This window comes from Natrix helvetica, assembly GCF_964273705.1.
Source record: "Natrix helvetica genome assembly, chromosome: 10".
Taxonomy (NCBI): domain Eukaryota; kingdom Metazoa; phylum Chordata; class Lepidosauria; order Squamata; family Natricidae; genus Natrix; species Natrix helvetica.
Window position 1 is genome coordinate 5193342 of NC_138561.1, and position 17974 is coordinate 5211315.

Here is a 17974-nt window from a genome sequence, read left to right on the forward strand (position 1 = left end):
CGAAGGAACGGAAGGGAGATTATGGGTGCAATGGAGCGAGAAGTTTTGGGGACACTTTTGAGACTTTTTTCATACAGTGAACCGCTGTATATCTTTCGTACAAAAACATCAGATCGCTCGCTATTAGTGGATTGAACTGTGTTTTAAAATGTTCCTCCAGCTAGCTTCAGTACAGAACTCCGTACATATGTGAATACGCATCGCTCATCTTCATGCGCGGCCTCTATCGCTCTACCCATACAGTGGCATGCCATTGACCAGATGGGCAGTGATGGAGGGGTGAGCGCTTCTTTGGAAACATCGCAGGCTGAGTGGCTGTCCCCTGTGATTGTCAGCTGTAATGTCAACGTAACTGTTGAAACTAGGCTTATTGAAGTCCTCGTGTGTTTTATAGTGCTCTGGTGCAGTCAAAAATTTAATTTGCACTTAGTGCTTTTCATTTCGAAGACCTCTCAACGTGGCCGAGAAGAGGAAGTGTCGCCAATATTCGACGGAATACCTAAAATTGGGATTCATTCCATCTCCTTCCAACGTACAGCTTCCGTTTTGTCTTCTTTGTGAGAAAACATTTTCAAATGAAGCGATAAAGCCTTCCCGACAAAGACCATTTGGTAAGAATTCATTCGGATAAAGACGACAAACCGGTACTGTTTTTCCAATCCTTAAAGGCCAAGTTTGAGGGTCGCAGCACTGTTGAGAGGTTATTTGGACAATCGTCACTCAACGTCGACAAGGGGCTCAAAGTATCTTTGTCGATAGGAAAATATGGCAAACCTCACACTCTCGGAGAAACACTGATTTTACCCGCAGTGAAACAGATTGTTGCCACATGTTGGGGCCCAGCGCAAGCACTTTCACGCAATCGATTCCTTTGAGCAATGACACTGTATCAAAAAGAATTGATGAAATGGCTGCTGAAGTGGAAGAAAAGCTTATTGACACCTTGAAAAGTACAGAATTCGTGAGGCAGATTGATGAGTCAACGATTCATGAAAATGAAGCCTTGTTATTGGCTTATGTCCGTTTCATCAGCGGAAATGAAGAGATCGGGGAAGAACGGTTATTTGCTCGAAATTTAGCCACCGACCCAAAAGGCTCTTCGATATTTAAAAAGGTTGAAGAGTTTTTTTTAAATGAGAAAAACATCCCTTTGACAAACGTCGTGGTATGTGCAACCGATGGAGCTGCATCCATGGTTGGACGATATCGCGGATTTCAAGCTCATCTGTTGTGCCTGGAGTTATGACTGTCCATTGTCTCAAAAAATGTGAGTGGCCGTTTGCACGAGTCTATACGTTACATCATTAACGCTGTGAATAAAATTAAGTCAAATGCCTTGAACAATGGACTTTTTTACAAGCTTTGTGAAGAAAATAACGAGGAGTTTGAACGTCTCCTTTTGCACACTGAAGTAAGGTGGCTTTCAAGAGGAAAGTGTTTGCGGGGATTCCACGAACTTTTTGACACAGTTGTCGAATTTCTTGAATCCACTGATCCAAGTCTAAGCAGTTCTCTTAAACTTCGACATCTGGATGTAGCTTATCTCGCTGATGTTTTTGACAAGCTGAATGAAGTGAACGTAAAGCTGCAAGGAGATAAAACCCAGGGTCATGTGATTGCCACATAGAACATTCCCTACAAGCAAAGGCAATGGGGAAAGCCAGATTCACTTAATGACCAGGCAATTCACTTAACAACTGGAGCAATTCACTGGACAACTATGACAAAAAAGGTGGCAAAATCAGGTGTGAACTCACTTAACACCTGCCTTGCTTAGCAATGGAATTTCTAGTCTCAGTTGTGTTTACAAGTCGAGGACCACATGTACATTAAAACACTCAATAGCAAATATATTAAAACAATGCTTTAATATGTTTGATATGTTTGAGGGTGAGAAGCTACAGAGAATGCAAGTGATGCTATGTGTGTCATGATCTCAATTTGCAAGATGATGTCATGACACAGATAATCACGCAAGAGTCATGCAAGCATCATGGATGGGATAGAAATTTGATTAATTAGAATGAATATACATATACATATACATATACATATACATATACATATACATATACATATACATATACGTGTTGTATCTGTGCTGATAAATAAATAAAGGGAGACTAGTATAGATCTATTTCAAGCTATTTAGCTCTCATCAGCTAGCCATACCCTTACTGGGATTCAAACTTGGGCTGTTTTTACATATTAGGCAGATGTATTAGCCACTAAGCCACAGGCTCTCCTCCTTATCAGCTGAGCCAGGGAAATAGGTATGTATTTGTGTTACAACCCCTGGTATGCCCAAATATACCAGGGGGGAGTAGTGAGCTCCCTCCCATATTTGGGCATACTAGGGGTTATAACACAAATACATACCTATTTCCCTGGCTCAGCTGTTAAGGAGGAGAGCCTGTGGCTTAGTGGCTAATACATCTGCCTAATATGTAATACAGCCCAGGTTCAAATCCCAGTAAGGGTATGGCTAGCTGATGAGAGCTAAATTGCTTGAAATAGATCTATACTAGTCTCCCTTTATTTATTTATCAGCACAAATACAACACAAACATAGCAAAGACAACATTAAAAATAAAAATGTGGTTTTCTGCCTGGATGGTCTTCTGTAATGAGCCGAAGGACAGAAAGGGGGAGTAGTGAGCTCCCTCCCATATTTGGGCATACCAGGGATTGTAACACACACATACATACATACATACATACATACATACATACATACATACATGTATAAGCCAAATATCTTTCACCCATCCCAAAATCTCCAGAACCGTAAAGCCTACAAACTTGACATTTGGCACGTATGTTCCTCTTGGCTTCTAGGGGCTCGCTAAGAAAGGATTTTTCAAAATGTCCATCACATCATTAGTATTTTTATACAGTAAATAGAACGCTCTGATGCTAAGAAGTTCTACTCCTCCTCCCCACCTGAAAAGAACTCTGTTCCAACTGCCAGTTGCCTCACATTCCGTTACCTCAGTTCAAACTGGCAGGCGTTCCACTCCTTTACTCAGGAGTGATCTGGGGCTCCTTATAGTTCTAAACTTCAGTACCTTACCAAAATGTCTATGCCTTCCACCTATGGAACTGCTTCTGGACTAAAGGTGATGGGAGCAATATTCCCTTATTGTGTTTCAATCACCGATCACCACTCAGCCAATGGATTGAACCAGAGTGAACCAGATTTCTCCTGCATTGCCCCATCACATAGTTTCATCACAAAGCACGGGTATCCAGCTAGTGAATGTATAAATAAATGAATGAATGAATAAATAAATAAATATCATATATCATACCAGGTGCCTAGAGGAATTGTGATCAAAAATATTGATTAAGGCACAAATTGTAAAATAATTAACTTTTAAATATTTTGACCAATTATAATGGAGACAGAGGGGGGGGTCTATGCTAGGAGATATATTAAAATAAATTAAAATATGGGGGACACAAATTTCACAAGCAGCAATCTTTTTTATGCTGTTACTTTCCCAATATCGTTGCCTGTAGCAACAAATCATTGTGTGTTTATCTTCCTTCCGAGTCTCAATTACATCACAGCCATTGTCAGTCTAAAAATAAAGTTGATAAAAGAAAACCTTTCCCTGTCTCAGTTTTTATATAGTGCCTTTCTCGCCCACCCTCGCTAGAGAATTAGCTTTCGCTATTCTATATTTTAAAATGCTGATAATTCAGTTATAAAACAAAAACAAAACCCTAAACTACCCCCCTCCAAAATAAAACAGACAATTAAGCTACTTAGTTTTGTAAGATGCAGCATTTGAAACCTTCTGGAATCACAATTCTGGTATTGTTAAAAAAAAAAACCCTTTTCCTGTTGCATACAGGATCTTAGAGGCACTGGCAAAACCATAATATTTGGCCAACTAACGCTCAAGAGAAAGATCTCCTGTTCAGAGGCTGGTCTTAGATCTCTTGTGGGAATGAATGGACTCCTGGCTTATGACACGTTTGACCTCTCCCTCAGGCTCAGGCTGGTCATTTCCTATAGCAGGTGATGAATTAAAAGATAATGTAGCAAATGCATTTCATTCCCCCCACTTGTTCATTTATCCAGAATTATCGAAGTTGTCATTTAATACATCCAGCTTGGAAATGATGGCTGTGTATCTCACAAATCAGAAAGAAGATAGCAATGCTTTTAGAGTTTATTATAAAAAATGATCAAGGAGAGATTCAACCTAGAAATAAGAAGAAATGTTCTGACAGTGAGAACCATCAACCAATAGAACAGAAGTTGCCTTCGGAAGTTATGGGAGATTCATCACTGGAGAGATTGGACTGCCATCTGTCAGAAATGGTGTAGGGTCTCCTGCTTGGGCAGGGGGTTGGACAAGATGACCTACAAGGTCCCTTCCAACTCTGTTATTCTGTATTTCTTTAGCCTTAATACATTTTCTCCATATTGTGTTCCACAAAGCTTGGGCCGTAGTCTATTTAACAACAGAACTCAAAACCATAGTGATTTTCTGTTCAACTAATCATCAGCTTGCTAGAACTAATTATCATCTTCTAAGTCTTCTCTTAGACTTCAAACAGTGTCTTGCAAATCATTCTGATCCATCACTTGAATCAATAGGGCATCAGCTTAACTCATCTTTTTGAAACTCAACTGTCTGAAACGGCTCACTTTTCTCTTAGAAAACAGTATGATCTGTTAACTTATTATTGTATGCTGAACTAGCTGATAACCTGGCATTGTCTGTGTATTTATTTATAGGGGGAAATGTCTGGACTAAATGTAATTTCTAATGTTGGATTTTCCCCCTTACCAGAGGGAACCGCCTTGTGGAGTACTGTGAAGCCGTTACCACGGCAACTCCACTGTGCTGTACAGTAGAAGTCATTTTATGGCAGTATAGTAGAAGCCATTTGAAGGCACAACAGGCTGTATCTTAACAGAACACACACCCTGAGGGGTGTTAGGGGTGTCTTACCCCCACAGTATTTGTTTCCAGAGAGTAAGTCATCTGTGTACCAAGTTTGTTTGTAATTGCTCAAGGCATTCCAGAGTTTTGCTGGAACACACAAACACACAGCCATATATATATATTCTAAAATCAACTTAAAAGATCTTAGCTACAAAGAGCTTTTGCCATCTGGTAACTACCACAAATCACAAAACGCGGACAATATTTATTTTAATTGCTGAATTCTTAATTCCAACCTGCCCAAGTGCAGAAGTCTTGGCCTCGAAAAAGACTCAATAATATATTGGCCTTTAAATGCTGCAATGCAGGTCCTTTAATCTCTGTGAACATTGATTGTGTAGCTTGAAATAGTGAGACTTGGAACCAAATTCACATCCTAGGAAACCTCATTGCCTCAGTCCAAAGCCAATGGCATGTTTTCTTGCTTCAACTTTTTCCATGATAATATTTGAGAAAAAATAAATAGATCTCCTGCAGTTATTTCAATTGTCCTCTTCTGCAACTTCTATAATCAACCTCGGTTAGACCAAACTGTAATATGACCTAGGTTTCAAGAACCATTCCAGGAAGGAGAATGTAAAATCAAAGAGGAAGTCAGGCTTGTCAATGCTTCCTTTTCTAAAGCTGTATTTCTCATCCTTAGGAAGTTTAAGTTACGTGGATTTCAATTCCCAGAAAATTTTGAGATGTGCAGCCTTGAGGTCTGCACTTCTTAAAATTGCCAAGATTGAGAAATAACTCTTCGAAAGGTTGCACCAAGTCAGTCTGAATTTCAGTACCATGGACAGTTCCGGGTGAGCCTCCATCTTTTCCTCTGCTGCCTTTTAATTTCTCCATCAGTTTTAGTTTCCTATAACAGAGTCTTCTGTCTTTCTCCGTTTTTCTTGGGATGCTTAGGACTTTTGCTCAATTCTCTTCATGCTTTTGAATTTCCTGTAAAGGATTTTCAAAGGGTTTTCTTTGTTTTGCCTACCTTTTGATACGTAAGAAATAAGATTTTCTACGAGGGCGAGAACTGTGGCATGCTTAAAAATACCTGATAGGATATCCACAATTTTGGAAGTGCAATAGGATTAGACAAATGGCAGAAATCGTGGGATAGAAATGTTAAATTGACTATGTCAACTGCATGTAAAGAAAATTTGGATGAAATGTTCTACAGATGGCATTTTGCACCAATGAGATTGGCAAAAATGTATAAAGATAGATCTGCTAAATGTTGGAAGTGTAATCAAACACCTGGTTCATATTACCACATGAACCATGGTGGACATGCCCAAAGCCTAAAAAATATTGGACGAAAATACATATTTGGATAGAAAAAATGATAAAGCAGCACTTAGACCTCAAACCAGAGATATTTTTATTGGGCATTCTACTGGAAAAATATGATAGGACTATATATCTGATCTTACATGTACTAACTGCAGCCAGAGTTGTATTTGCACAACAATGGAAAAAGGATGAGATCCCAACAGATGAGAGAGTAATTAAGAAAATATTAGAATGTGCAGAAATGGATAGACTAATGCTTACTATTAAAGAGAAAAAAAGAAACTGAATATTTTCTTGATATGGGACCTATTTTATCAATGGTTAGACAATAGAAACAGAAGTTAGAAATGGGACATAAAAAGAGTAAATACTAGAATGGAGATTCACTAAAGTAGATAAGTTAAATATTACTGTTATGCTATTGATACTACTGTGATGAAAATTATTGTAAACATTTGGATTATGATTGCCTAAAAACAATTGTACCCAGACAACACACTGTTTGGTGTTCTGACCGAGGCTTCCCAAGAGCATGCAGCAAACTCCTTATTCTGACAAAAAATTCTCCTCATTCACATCCAGCAAAGTCTTTCAAGGGATGATTTACGGTCACAGATCTTATCTGGCTTGGAGAGCTGTCAGGCTGATATCTGCAAAACTTGGCAAGGAGCCTCACAGAGTAATGAAGCAATGAAGCGAACTAATTGTCTCCTGCAAACTCCACTCCCCTTTCTCTCCTCTTTTATTTCCTCTGGGAAATATTCCTCCTCTGGGAGGGGGCCATTCATCGTCCACTTGTGGCCTTACTCCCAAGTTGACCCCTGTTCTTTAGCTGTTCCCTTCATCTGACAACTCTGCGCATGCGCACACTGGGAACAGGATCCAGCTGTTCGTCTGCCTCACTGATGTCTGACTCTGAAGGCAGCTGATAACTGGCATATGGCCCTGGCCCTCACTCTGCCTCCGACACAGAGCCCTCATCAGAGCCTTCCCCAGACTCCAGGACTGGCCCATCTTCCTCCCCAACCTCCTCACTGTCCGAATCTGCTGCCAGCTCTACTGGCTGCTGGCGTGCCACAATATGAACTCAGTACATTAAGAACGCTGATGGCACAGTGGTTAGAATGCATTATTGCAGACTAACTCTGCTCACTGCCAGGAGTTTGATCCTGACTGGCTCAAGGTTGGCTCAGCTCCGCTGGCCACTAGCCGGCTACAACAACTGGTTCCTGGGTTTATTTTAATCCTTTGACTTTGCCATCTCTTTTCCCTCGTATGTTTGACTTCTTCAATATAAGTGTAAGGGTAGAGATTGTCCCATAAGCAAACCATTCTAAGAGCCTTTTATTTTTGCTTGAAGGAGAGTCAGTCATCTCAGTACCTTATCAAGTCATGATTAATGTTGACTTTCATTTCTTCTTGTAAGTAGAATTAATCCCTTGAGTAAAACAAAAAAGCCCAAAACATGTTCCAGATGCAAGAAGACGTGGCATAATTTTTATTTAGTTCTTTATAAAACTGACTGTGGACGAACATTTTTATTGGCAAGCTAAAGAATGCAATTCCAATGTATCGTGCAGAAAAATCAATTCTTGCAACCGTAAGGAAAGATATTCCATTTTAGATTCTGGTAGGCCTAAGCCAAAAGAGTGCATTTTCTGTTTCTAGGAAAAATTGAAAAATAGAGAATGTGTCAGCTCTGCATAAATCTATAGTACCTGGATCGCGATCTTAATAAATAGAATCATATTCTTAGGTATCTTTAGGAATCTCTAAATCTTTCATTACCAAACTAGGTAACATCATCAGTGCACTGATGATGTTACTTAATTTGGGTAATCAAATGTCTGCCAGAAAACAACCAAGCACAGAGAGCACCAAAGGGCCTCTCATTTCAACCCTGAACTACAAATATCATCCTTTATTGATATTAAAGGTAAGGTAAAGGTTCCACTCGCACCTATGTGCTTCTGACTTTAGGGGGCAGTGCTCATCTCCATTTCAAAGCCGAAGAGCCAGCCCTGTCCAAAGACATCTTTGTGGTCATGTGGCCAGCGTGACTAAATGCCAAAGATGCACAGAATACTGTTCCCTTCCCACCAAAGGTGGTTCCTATTTTTCTACTTGCATTTTTACATACTTTCGAACTGCTAGGTTGGCAGAAGCTGGGACAAGTGACGGGCGCTCACTCCGTTACACGGCACTAGGGATTCAAACCACCGAACTGCTGACCTTTCTGATCGACAAGCTCAGCGTCTTAGCCACTGAGCCACCGCGTCCCTCTTATTGACACTACTCTATCATAAAAAGCACTGTAGACTTCCTTGGCTGTGTACACCATATGCTAAAAAAGATCCCTCAATCAAACAATAAAAAAATAATAAGAAAAAAAATTTCACTGGTTAGAATTTGCAGCCAGGTGGCCGACCAGGATATTCTCATTTTTTCTGGAATTATTTCTGTTCTTCAGCATGTCATACCCAGTCTTCTTCTGTTATGGATTGCTGCTTCAGCTTGTCATTTTGTTGAAGAATTCGATGAAGCAGTTCCTTCTCCTTTTGTGGTTTGAATCATTCTGGCTAAATAGGTTAGATTGATTGATTGATTTAGGTATTGAGGTACCTTTTCCTACTTCAGCATTTCAACATTTTACCAGGGGAATAGAATTTGATCATGAAAAGTGAGCTTTCCAAAGTATGTCTGTCTGTCTCCTTCCTTCCTTCCTTCCTTCCTTCCTTCCTTCCTTCCTTCCTTCCTTCTGTCTTTCTTTCCTCAAACATGAATTAGATAACAGATATAAGTATAAACATGGACATGAACACAGGAAATGGGTACGAATAAATGGGGACAGTAGGATAGGCACGGTAGCCACACTGGTGCGCTTGTGGATGCCCCCTTTATGGACCTCTTAGGAATGGGGTGAGGTCAACAGTAGACAGTCTAAGGTTGAAGCTGTGGGGGTTTGAGGATGTAACAACAGAGTCAGATAGTGTCAGCTTCTGTTTTGCTATTTGCTTTCGGCTGCCATTGAAGGGGAGGCTGGTATTTGGGAGGGGAGGTTTTAGTACAGGAGAGATTGTAAAAAGGGAGTTTTGGACTCACCATCTACTGCGCATGCTGGAGATTAGTGCTTGGTGTCGGTGAAGGCCAACTGTCCTGAATACCAACCTGATGATGCTCCTTGAAGATGGAACTACATGACACCTAAGGGATTTACAGATTGGACAGTGGAATGAGGGTTACCAGGGGGAAGGGGTTTGGTCACATATTGATATGTATGATTTTGCGCGCTTTTGCTTCAGATCTTGCTTTGCTCAGCTTCTATCTTTTCATAACCAGTAAAAGTACTCTTAATTCTGCAAAATGGAGTTAAGTGGTTTCTTTCTTGGTTGCTGAGGGAGGCCGGCTTGACAGGTAGAGCATTCCAGGCATTGGCCACTCTTTTGATGAAGTCGTATTTTCTGCAATTGAGTTTGGAGTGGTTTATCTTGAGTTTGTATCAATTGTTTGCCTGTGCGTTATTGAGGTTGAAGCTGAAGTAGTCATTGACAGGTAGGATGTTGTAGCAGATAACTTTGTGTACTACACTTAGGTCAGACCATAGGTGGCGTAGTTCTAGATTGTCTAAGCCCCAAATTTCAAGCCTGGTGGCATAAGGGATTCTATTGCGAGCAGAGGAGTGGAGGACTCTTCTCATGAAATACCTCTGGACTTGCTCAATTGTATTAATGTCCTATATATAGTGTGGATTCCAGGCAGAAGAGCTGTATTTGAGAATTGGTCTAGCAAAGGTTTTGTATGCCCTAATTAGCAGTACCATGTTACCAGAGGAGAAGCTAAGCAAGATTAGGTTAACAACTCTTAATACCTTTTTGGCAATGCTGTTACAGTGAGTTCTGGGGCTTAGATCATTTAAGATGAGTACTCCTAGGTCCTTGACAGAGTGAGGGTCATTTATGAGGACATATCCACCCAGCTTGTATTTTGGTGTTCTGATTTATGTTGCCAATGTGTAAAGCAGAGCATTTGTTAGTTGAGATTTGGAGTTGCCAATTGCGTGGCCATTCTCCATTTTCCCGTTCTTTGTAACAGCTGGACAAAGAGTTAAAGCTGAAAAAGAACTTGAAGGTGAAATGACTGAGAATTTTAGTTTTTCTTCTTCTTCTTCTTCTTAGTTTTTTTTCTTTTTAAGGACAGATGGATTGGAAGTTACTGAGCAAGACAGAGCTGTAAAATCACAGGCAGCATTGGAAGCCTTATCGAGATAAAAGATTGTGTAAAAACACGAGCAAAGGGAGGTGAAAATTGGCTTGTCAGGGAGTGAGTTGATAAAGAGCCTCTCCTTATCTCAAATTGAGTGCCAAGTAAAACGGTTGGGTGGGCTTGTTTTTTTTGGGGGGGGAAACGAACTTCATATGAGGGAGATGATGACCAAGCCAGCTAAATTTTTAAACGCATTAAAATGTAGGATTAACAAACAATATGCTTGTAACTCTAAAACAGAAATAAACAATGAAAGCAGCAGACTGAATAAGGAGCTCATAAACATCCAGGCAGCAATTTTCGATCGCATTTAGACTTATATACTGCTTTACAGCCCTCTCTAAGCTGTTTACCGAGTCAGCCTATTTGCCCCCAACAATCTGGGTCCTCGTTTTACCCACCTTGGAAGGATGGAAGGCTGCGTCAACCTTGAGTCGGTCAGGATTGAACTGCTGGCAGTAGGCAGAGTCAGCCTGCAATACTGCCCTCTAACCACTGCACCACCAGAGCTCTTATATAGCAATAGCGCTTAGACTTATATACCGCTTCACAGTGCTTTCCAGCCCTCTCTGAGCGGTTTACAGAGTCACCCTATTGCCCCCAACAATCAGGGTCCTCGTTTTACTGACCTTAGAAGGTTGGAAGATCTGAATCAACGTTGACTTGGTCATGTTCGAACTCCAGGCTGTGGGCAGAGTTTAGCCTGTAATACTGCACTCTAACCACTGTGCCACCATGGGTCTACGTATGAAAAGCAATATAAGGATTCGGTGATTAAAAATGTTTGGAACTTCACCTAATCCTGAAAAGTCATCAAAGATAGTACCAAGCACACTTTGAAGAGACACAGAAGTTCAGCAAAAATGCCCCACTGTAAAGGAATTTACAGAGACGTGGTGGCTGAGTGGTTAAGACACTGAGCTTGTCGATCAGAAAGGTCGGCAGATTTTATTTTATTTTTTATTTTAAAGCTAAGCTGCGATTACGGTCCCAGCATCAGGGCCGCAGGATTCCTGAACACCCAACCACAGATAGTTCTCGACTTATAACGGTTCGTTTGGTGACCGTTCAAAGTCACAAAGGCACTGAGAAGTGACCATTTTTTCATTTTTCTTACGACCGTTGTCGCCTCTGCATGATCCATGTGATCAAAATTCAGGTGCTTGGCAACTGGTTCATAGTTATGACGGTTGCTGTGTCCCAGGTACCATGTGATCCCCATTTGCTACCTTCTGACAAGCCAAGTCCGCGGGGAAGCCAAATTCACTTAACAACAGGGTTACTCAAGTTAACAACCGCAACGATTCACTTAACAACTGTGGCCAAAAAGGGAGCAAAAAATGGGGCAAAACTCCCTTTACCAATGCTTCATTTAACAACAGGAATTTTGGGCTCAATTGTGGTCGTAAGTCGAGTATACTACCTGTATATCTCCAGCAATATTGTGGCAAGCATTATCTGCACAGGGAAGAGTTTACGGCTTAATTGATTCTCTTGCTCTTCCGCAGGTTTGTTAAGCAGAGAGAACAAGATTCTGTTGCACTCGTATCCACCGTAAAATCAATTAAAACCAGTTTAGGAACCCTTGTTCTCTGAAAAAGTCCTGGCATGTGACTTTAGAATCCTTGGTTTCAAAGACAGCATCATTGATTAAACACCTTCAGACACACCCACACATTCTTTCTGCTTCACTGGTTGTGAATTGCTTGGAGTAAAAATGTTTTACTTTCCCCCCTTTCTCTCCCCCCCCCTGCATTCTCATTCTTATCTGTTTCTTCTTTCCTTTCCTTTCAAGTAACGTGGATACTAAGGAGTTATGTGGTGAGTATCTTTTATGTCTTTTTTAAAAAAAATATTTTTTAGTATACATGTTCCTTTATAATACATCACATTTCCAGTTTTGCAAATGTCGGGGTACTGGCTAAATCAAGTCCTTTTTAAATATACCTAGTATTATACATCCTGATTGTAACCATTATTTTCATAATCATACAGTATAGTCTCTTTTACATACTGCACATAATGCCATAGTTATAACCATTATTTTCATAGTTGTACTATAACACTCCATATATTTATCACTCTATACTTTTTAATCGATAGTCATGTACAGTCCAATAGTAATATTACTTGCAGTATGTATGTATGTATGTATGTATGTATGTATGTATGTATGTGTCTCTGTCTCTGTCTGTCTGTCTGTCTGTCTGTCTGTCTGTCTGTCTACCTATAAATATCTGTATTTATTTCTATTTTCTTAATCTTCTTTTGTTTATTAAGTTATCTTTTATGTCTTGACTGCACAATGAATGCCGGTCTCCGGTTTGTGATTTTAATACAGGGTTGGCCAATTTTGACAACTTTAAGTCTTGTGGATTTCAACTCCCAGAATTCCCTAGCCATTCTTGCTGGCTGGGGAATTCTGGGAATTGAAGTCCACAAGACTTAAAGTTGCCAAGGTTGGACACCGTTTAACAGGAATCAGTGGCATTTTGGCAGGATGGCGATCAAAATAGGTGTGACATTCCAATTTGTACCTGTCTGTGCCTATAAAACAGGGATAGGGCTACAATTGTTATACTTCCTTCTTCCTTTGAACACTCTTCTGTATACGTGTTCTGACCTAAGCTTCCCAAAATCACGAAGGCCACTCCTTGTCCCGACAAAACCCCTTTTTATTAAGCTAATGTGAATTCCTCTCATTCACATCTAGCAAAGTCCCGGCAAACAGTCTTTCAAGGGTGGATTTACAACCACAGACCTTATCAGGCTTGGAGAGCTGCCAGGCCACACAATGCTATATAAGAATATACTTGGCAAGGAGTCTCTGAGAGTCACAAACAAACCTTCACACTAATTAAGCGAACTAATTGTCTCCTGCGAACTCCCCTCCCCTTTCGCTCCTCTTTTATTCCCTATGGGAGGGGCCATTCACCGTCCACCTGTGCCTTTACTCCCGAGTCGGACCTTGTTCCTTAGCTGTTCACTTCTCCTGGCAGCTCTGTGCATGCGCACATCGGAACAGGCTCCAGCTGTTCTTCTGCCCCACTGATGTCTGACTCCAAAGGCAGCTGATAACTGTCGGACGGCCCTGGCCCCATCTCTGCCTCTGATGCAGAGCCCTCATCAGAGCCTTCCCCAGACTCCAGGATTGGTCCATGTTCCTCCCCAACCTCCTCACTGCCTGAGTTTGCCACAGCTCCACTGGCTGGCTAAAATAATACCACTAGCATGCACTGGAAAATATATATATGCACATATGAAGTCTGTACTGTGTTGTTGAACTCCAAATATCGTCTTAACATGTTATGTGAAATAGACCAACATTCAAGCAACTGTCAGGTTTACTTATGTGGGAGTAACATGCAAACACATAAACAAACAGAGGAACTGAAGTATGAGCCAGCCATGTGCTGCAGCTGTGAAAAAAAACTAACACATATGACATATCATACCAACACTAATACATCAACAAAAGAATAGTTTCATGATCACGTTAAGTGAGAGTACTGCTTTATATCACACTGGTGAGACCACAGTTGGAAAACTGTGCCCAATTCTGGTCACCATCCTACAAAAAAGATGTGGAGATTCTAGAAAGGGTGCAGAGAAGAGCAACAAAGATGATTAGAGGACTGGAGGCTAAAACATATGATGAACGGTTGCAGGAACTGGGTGTGTCTAGCTAGCCTACCAAACAGAAGGGTTAAAGGTGAAATGCTAGCAGTTTTCCAATGTTTGAAAAGAAGATGAAGGGGGTCAAGCTATTCTCCAAGGCACCTGAAAGCAGGATAAGAAGCAACGGATGGGAACTAATCAAGGAGCGAAGCAACCTAGAACTAAGAAGAAATTTCCTGGCAGTGAGAACAATTAACCAGTGGAACAGAAGTTGCCTCCAGAAGTTGTGAATGCTCCAACACTGGAAGTCTACAAGAAGAGATTGGACAACCAAATCATATAGATTTTCTGCTTGAGCAGGGGGTTGGACTAGAAGACCTCCAAGGTCCTTTCCAACCCTGATATTGGATGTACTGTGTTCTCAGCCCTTACTCAAAGCTCCCAATGCAAGCCTAGATTTGCAAAACGTAGCCAAAAACGGTTTCCTAAGCCCATTTCAGTTAGACAGAGGATTTAGAGAACGCTCTTGTCCAAATAGCGTTTTCTTTTTCAAGGTTCCTGGCCTATGCAATGGGATTTTGGGGGCTTTATCCTTCCTGCAGAAGGATTGACTTTATCCATTTCTCGTTTGAAAGCCAGCTCTCCACCACAATTCATTTTTTTGGTGATCTGTTGTCTGATGTGGGGGAAGCAACTGTAGCTGCCGAAAATTAGGCATCTGAGTTTTTATCGGCGGCGAACAGCCGAGGTTTGCCCTGGCTGAGCGCTGCTGCTCCCCGGTGGCTTCTTCCATCCTGCATTCTGTTCAAACCGATATATGGCATTTTAATTAAGCCCCGGGAGGCTAATTAATAAGATGTCTCTGGAGGTTATTTATAGGAGGGTACGGTAAGGCATGTCAGTTTGCGGTCAGGAATATGCTGCTGTTGACATCCCATTCAGGTTTGATTTACGTATTTCTTTTAAAAATAAAAGCCTACTGCACTTGGTTTTTAGTTTTTCTCTTTGGAATTGGTGGCAGCAAAGAATCCGAGTTTATTAGAGAGAGCGGACTCCTTCCTTAGGAGGGACCGATGGCATTCGAATTACAGATAGCTATATAGAATAACAGAGTTGGAAGGGACCTTGGAGGTCTTCTAGTCCAGCCCCCTGCTCAGGCAGGAAGCCCTATACCATTTCAGACAAATGGTTGTCCAATCACCTCTTAAAAATCTCCAGTGATGGAGCACTCACAACTTCTGGAGGCAAGTTGTTTCACTGGTTACTAGAATAACAGAGTTGGAAGGGACCTTGGAGGTCTTCTAGTCCAACCCCCTGCCTAGGCAGGAAACCCTATCCTGTTTCAGACAAATAGCTATCCAACATCTTCTTAAAGACTTCCAGTGTTGGGGCATTCACAACTTCTGGAGGCAAGCTGTTCCACTGATTAATTGTTCTCACTGTCAGGAAATTTCTCCTCAGTTCTAAGTTGCTTCTCTCCTTGATTAATTTCCACCCATTGCTTCTTGTCTGGCCCTCAGTCCTTGACTTACTGTATGTCCACAGTTGAGCCCAAAATTCCAGTTGCTAAGTGAGAGATTTGTTAAGTGAGGTTGTTGCCCCATTTTACGACTTTTCTTGCCATGTTTGTTAAGTGAATCAATGCAGTTGTTAAAGTAGTACCCTGGTCGTTAAGCGAATCTGGCTTTCCCATTGGCTTTGCTTGTCAGATGGTCGCAAAAGGGGATCACGTGACCCCGGGACACGGCAGCCGTCATTACTATGAAGCAGTTGCCAAGCGGCTGAATTTTGATCATGGGACACACAGAGATGCGGCAATGGTCGTAAATGTGAACAATAGTCATAAATCCTTTTTTTTTGGTGCCATTGTACCTTTGAATGGGCACTAAATGAACTGTTGTAAGTCGAGGACTACCTGTATAGTGGGGGCTTTCTTTTTCTACTAGGGACCAGGTGAAGGTGCCCTGAATGACAAGTAACTCCACAGACAGACAGACAGACACACACACACACCCATTTTTCCGACCCTCATGTTGTCCCCCCAAAAAATAGAGAGGAGAAAATGTGTTTGCATTCTCCCTATTAATAGCTTCTGCCTTTTTGAATTCCTTTTCTGCTTTCTTTTACGATCCTAATTTGAGCGCAAGGACATGCCGTAACTTAAGTCACTTTTTTCAGTGCCTTGTAACGTTGCAACTTTGATTAAGCGAGAATCTTTCTCCCTAACTTCAACCTCTCTATATGCAAATGTTTTTTATTTGATTCCGACGAAGCAGGCGAGGAGGACTGGTGGCTCTTCAGACCTTGTGGTATTGCAACTCCCAGCCTTTCTCCCTCTTGCCTGTGCTACATTTTCCCCGTCCCTGCATTGTAAGAACATACCTTAGAAATAGAAATGGAATAGCAGAGTTGGAAGGGACCTTGGAGGTCTTCTAGTCCAACCCCCTGCCTAGGAAGGAAACCCTTCGCCACTTCAGATAAATGGTTATCCAACATCTTCTTTCAAACTTCCAGTGTTGGAGCATTCACAACTTCTGGAGGCAAGTTGTTCCACTGATTAATTGTTCTCACTGTCAGGAAATTTCTCCTTAGTTCTAGGTTGCTTCTCTCTTTGATTAGTTTCCATCCATTCTTTCTTCTCCTACCTTCAGATGCCTTGGAGAATAGCTTGACTTCCTCTTCTTTGTGACAACCCCTGAGATACTGGAAGACTGCTATCATATCTCCCCTAGTCCTTCTTTTCATTAGACTAGACATACCCAATTCCAGCAACCGTTCTTTATATGCTTTAGCCTCCAGTCCCCTAATTTTCCTGAAGGGCAGAAGCTCTTCAGTGCCTTCACAGCCAATTCTAAGGCTGATGGGCCTGCCTGTTGTCATGAGTTTCATCTTCTTTACTTTTAATTTTAGCCTTCCTACTACTTTACTTCTATATCACGTGAGAGCTGCTCAGAACCTTGCCGGAATGGAAGAGCATGAGTACTATAGAAATACATACATATGTACACTTTCTGCTCCTGCCTGAAAAGCAGGATATGAATCTAGGGAGGGAGGGAAGAAGAGAGGGAGGAAAGGAAGAAGGAGGGTGGGAGGAGGTAGAAGGGAAGAAATAGAGGGAGGAAGAAGGAAGGAAAAGATAAAGGAAGGGAGGAAGTGGAGGGGGAAGAAGTATGGAGGGAGGGAGGAAAAAGAAAGGAAAGAAAGAACAGAGAGAGGGAAAGGAGAAGGTGGAGGGAGGGAAGGAAGGAAAAGATAGATAAGTGGATGGAGAAATATGGAGGGTGGGAGGAAGAGAAGGAAAGAAGGGAGGGAGGGAGGAAAAGGAAAGAAAGAACAGAGAGAGGGAAAGGAGAAGGTGGAGGGAGGGAAGGAAAAGATAGATAAATGGATGGAGAAATATGGAGGGAGGGAGGAAGAGAAGGAAAGAAGGGAGGGAGGGAGGAAAAAGAAAGAAAAGAAAACAGAGAGAGGGGAAGGAGAAGGTGGAGGGAAGGAAGGAAGGAAAGAAGGGATAGAGGGAGGAACAAGAAAGAAAAGAAAGAACAGAGAGAGGGAAAAAGGTGAAGGGGGGGAAGGGGAGAGGGAGGGAGGCAGAAAAGAAGGAAGAAAAAGAGAAGAAGGGCAGAAGTGAAGGAAGAAATATGGAGGGAGGGACAACAGCTCATGGTTGGAAAAGAACAAAACTAACTTTAATGCCTCAAGCAGGGTGAAAATTTCACACAATTCTATGCCTTAATATTTGCCTCCTCCTAAAATGAGAAGCAGTGATTTACTACTCGTCTTTTTGCTACTAAGGTGGAAGGCGGAGCTGTTGGCTTTTCCTTGTCGGCCATTAGAGCCCTCACTAACAGAGG

The 17974-nt window shown here is 41.6% G+C and overlaps 1 protein-coding gene across 3 annotated transcripts in view; it reads left to right on the plus strand.

Moving 5' to 3' along the window:
• NECAB2 (N-terminal EF-hand calcium binding protein 2) overlaps positions 1-17974 on the plus strand; it is a 213406-nt gene that overhangs the window by 98240 nt on the left and 97192 nt on the right. For all 3 annotated transcript variants that reach the window (XM_081963382.1, XM_081963381.1, XM_081963380.1), the window contains exon 4: positions 12298-12323. In XM_081963382.1, the coding sequence (XP_081819508.1) occupies positions 12298-12323 (26 nt within the window). The remainder of the gene's footprint in view (positions 1-12297; positions 12324-17974) is intronic.